Below are 2903 nucleotides of genomic sequence, written 5' to 3'. Positions count from 1 at the left end.
TTTACGCAATGAAATACGCTGAAAGACAAAGATATCTTCAGCGTCTTTTCTCCTCCTCTGAGATGGAGGTGGAGCAGATTTGTTTTGAGAGTTTCTTGTGAGTGTCCATGTTTTTCCAACTTCTCAACTGGAACGTGGCCAACTCAGAGTTGAAGTTCTGACTTCCAACCTCCAATGTAAACAGAACGCACCAATAGTTCTTCAGCTGCTGTCATGTCCTGTGGCGTCCCAACAGGATCAGCCTTTATTTATTATTATATATCCATTGCCCTTTGGACGTGTAAGTCATCATTTCACCACACATTTCTCCATTATTACGCTGATGACGCCCACCCTATACGTCTGTAAAACAACAGTAAACAACTTCTACATTGCTGCCATTAAAGGATGACTGGTATTTCTGAACCTGAAATGACTGACAAATGCTGTGTCACCAGTTTGTGAAAAAGCTGATTTGTGGGTCTGTGCTTAAGGTCACTGTTACAGTAAGTCTCCAGGAAACTGATATAATCTCCCCAAAAGTGACCTATGATTACTTATGGGTGTGTGTAGGAGCTAGAAGTGTTTTTTGCGTCATTGGTCGATGAACGTCCGTCCATCTCTCAGACCAGGTTCAGGTGAGTGCAGGTATAAAAACCCTGAGTCACTTCAGACTGACACACCTTCTTCTTCTTTACTCCTCTGTCCATCACCACACTCAGTCTGAATATCACAGCATGGAGGTGAAGCTGTTGGTCTGTGCTGTCGTGCTGTCGGCCTTCACAGTTACAGGTGAGTTCTGTTCAATATTCTGTAAAGGTTTTTTTTATTATTTACAACAGAAATGAGCGACAATAACAACTAGAAATAACGTAAAGTTTTTCAAGCTGAAATGTTAAGTATTTCTACTTTTTTTACAAAGTCAATTTTTAATTAATATAGCACTAAATTACAACAGAAGTTTGTCTCCAGGCACTTTTCATACAGAGCAGGTCGAGACCGTACTCTTTATATTTACAAAGAGAGACCCAACAGTTCCCACCATGAGCAGCACTAGGCGACAGTAGCAAGAGCATTTCCATTTTAATGTGACTTTATACTGAATATATTGCAGGTTTTACTACATTTATCCGACAGATTTTACACACAAAACATATGAAGAATGTATAGAGTATGCTGCTTTGGATTCAGCTACCCAACAGTTCTGACCAACAACAATAAAGTAATAAGATAAAATCAGCTCCACCTAGACCACCACCAGTAAAACAAACATATCAGGAGCACTGATCTTCTGTATATATACTTTTATTTAAGTGGCATCTTCAATTTTACTGAGCTGCTGATTTTTTTTTCTCCAGTGAAGCTATAGCCAGCAGCTTGTTAGCTTAGCATAAAGACTGGAAACAGGAGGAAACTGCTAGCCTGGCTCTGTCCAAGGCAACTAAAAATATTTATTGTGTCTCCCACAGGAAACAACGCACAGTCAAATGGTGAGTTTGATGTTGTATTTCTAACACACAGATAATCTGTCTATCTATCAGATGGACGTCATTGTCCAGAAAATGATAGACACAGTCCACAGCAATGACTGACACAGCTCTGACCGACTGGTAACTGTTTCCCTCCAGTTTGTGGCACCGCACCGCTCAACCCAAAGATCATAGGAGGTGAGAGTGCTGCTCCCGGGGCGTGGCCCTGGCAGGCCAGTCTGAACCTGAACGGCATATATCTTTGTACAGGATCGCTCATCAACAACGAGTGGGTCCTGACGGCTGCTCACTGTTTCTCCACGTGAGTTCTGACACATCCATCGTCACCTCACCTGTCTGATCACATGATACAGTAACACAATAAAACATTCATGCAGTAGAAGCAGAGAGAAGAGTTAGTCAGGGGAGTAGTGGACATGAATGTGGTGGAGGACCACGATGGTCCAACCCGAGCTTCTGGCTCCAGCCTCAGCAACGCTCCAAGTTGGAGCTGCAGGAGCCGAGGTGGTCTGAGAGAGGATGGGGGCAACTTTCAGAGCACAGAGTCTTTGAACTCTGCCCCCTCCTCAGAGGACGTGTTGACCAGGTTCAGGAGTTCCTCAATGTGTTCCTTCCTCGAATGAATGAAGGAACCAGTTGGTGGTTGGGGGGGATGATGGGCCAGAGACCAGGGTTCACATCCACAATCCCAGTCAAGAAATCGTCACTCACATGTCGTCATGTTTTTTCTCAGCACCATCACTGCTGGTTGGCAGGTTCACCTCGGACGTGACAGACAACAAGGCTCGAATCCTAACGAGGTGTCCCGGACAGTGTCTCGGATCATCAGGCATCCGAACTACGTGGCCTCGAGATTCGATTACGACGTAGCCTTACTGAAGCTGTCCACACCAGTTCAGTTCACCAACTACATCAGACCTGTGTGTCTGGCGGCGGACGGCAGCGTCTTCGGGGTGGCACGACCTGCTGGGTCACCGGGTGGGGATACATCCATCCAGACAGTAAGTATTTTCAGCAGTTTCTTTTTAAAGGTTAAGGGTTAAAGTTAGGGTCTGTAAATACTAACGTCTCTTCTCTTTGTCAGTTCCCCTTCCCGCCAATCAGATGCTGCGGCAGGCGAGTGTTCCCGTCGTGTCCGACAGTCGGTGCAGCAAGCTCTACGCCAATGAATTCACAAGCAACATGATCTGTGCTGGTGTCCCTCAGGGAGATATTGGCCCCTGCTATGTGAGTGTGTCTGCAAAACACTCGTCCAGCAACTGATAACACACACACACACACACACACACACACACACACACACACACAGCCAAAGGTTCTGTATGGAGAAACACAAAAACCCTGTGGCCGTTAAGTGAACTGCAGCCTGCGTCCTGTTGATACTTGTAATTAACCGGGCGCGAACATTCATAAAGTTCTTAGCGACCCTGTCGT

At 45.5% G+C, this 2903-nt stretch overlaps 1 protein-coding gene across 1 annotated transcript; it reads left to right on the top strand.

Annotated features, from left to right (window-relative positions):
• Positions 1-535: 535 nt before the first annotated feature.
• LOC108891459 (prostasin) lies at positions 536-2750 on the top strand. The gene is given in 6 exon segments (XM_018688570.2): positions 536-771; positions 1449-1469; positions 1608-1770; positions 2203-2417; positions 2420-2470; positions 2554-2750. Coding segments are annotated over 6 exon segments (684 nt in total). The 5' UTR covers positions 536-716; the 3' UTR covers positions 2733-2750.
• The last annotated feature ends 153 nt before the right edge of the window (positions 2751-2903 follow it).

Source organism: Lates calcarifer, unplaced genomic scaffold (assembly GCF_001640805.2).
Source record: "Lates calcarifer isolate ASB-BC8 unplaced genomic scaffold, TLL_Latcal_v3 _unitig_1968_quiver_2037, whole genome shotgun sequence".
In the NCBI taxonomy this organism is placed as follows: domain Eukaryota; kingdom Metazoa; phylum Chordata; class Actinopteri; family Centropomidae; genus Lates; species Lates calcarifer.
The sequence above is the reverse complement of the archived record's forward strand: the minus strand, read 5'-3'. Positions and strand labels throughout refer to the sequence as shown.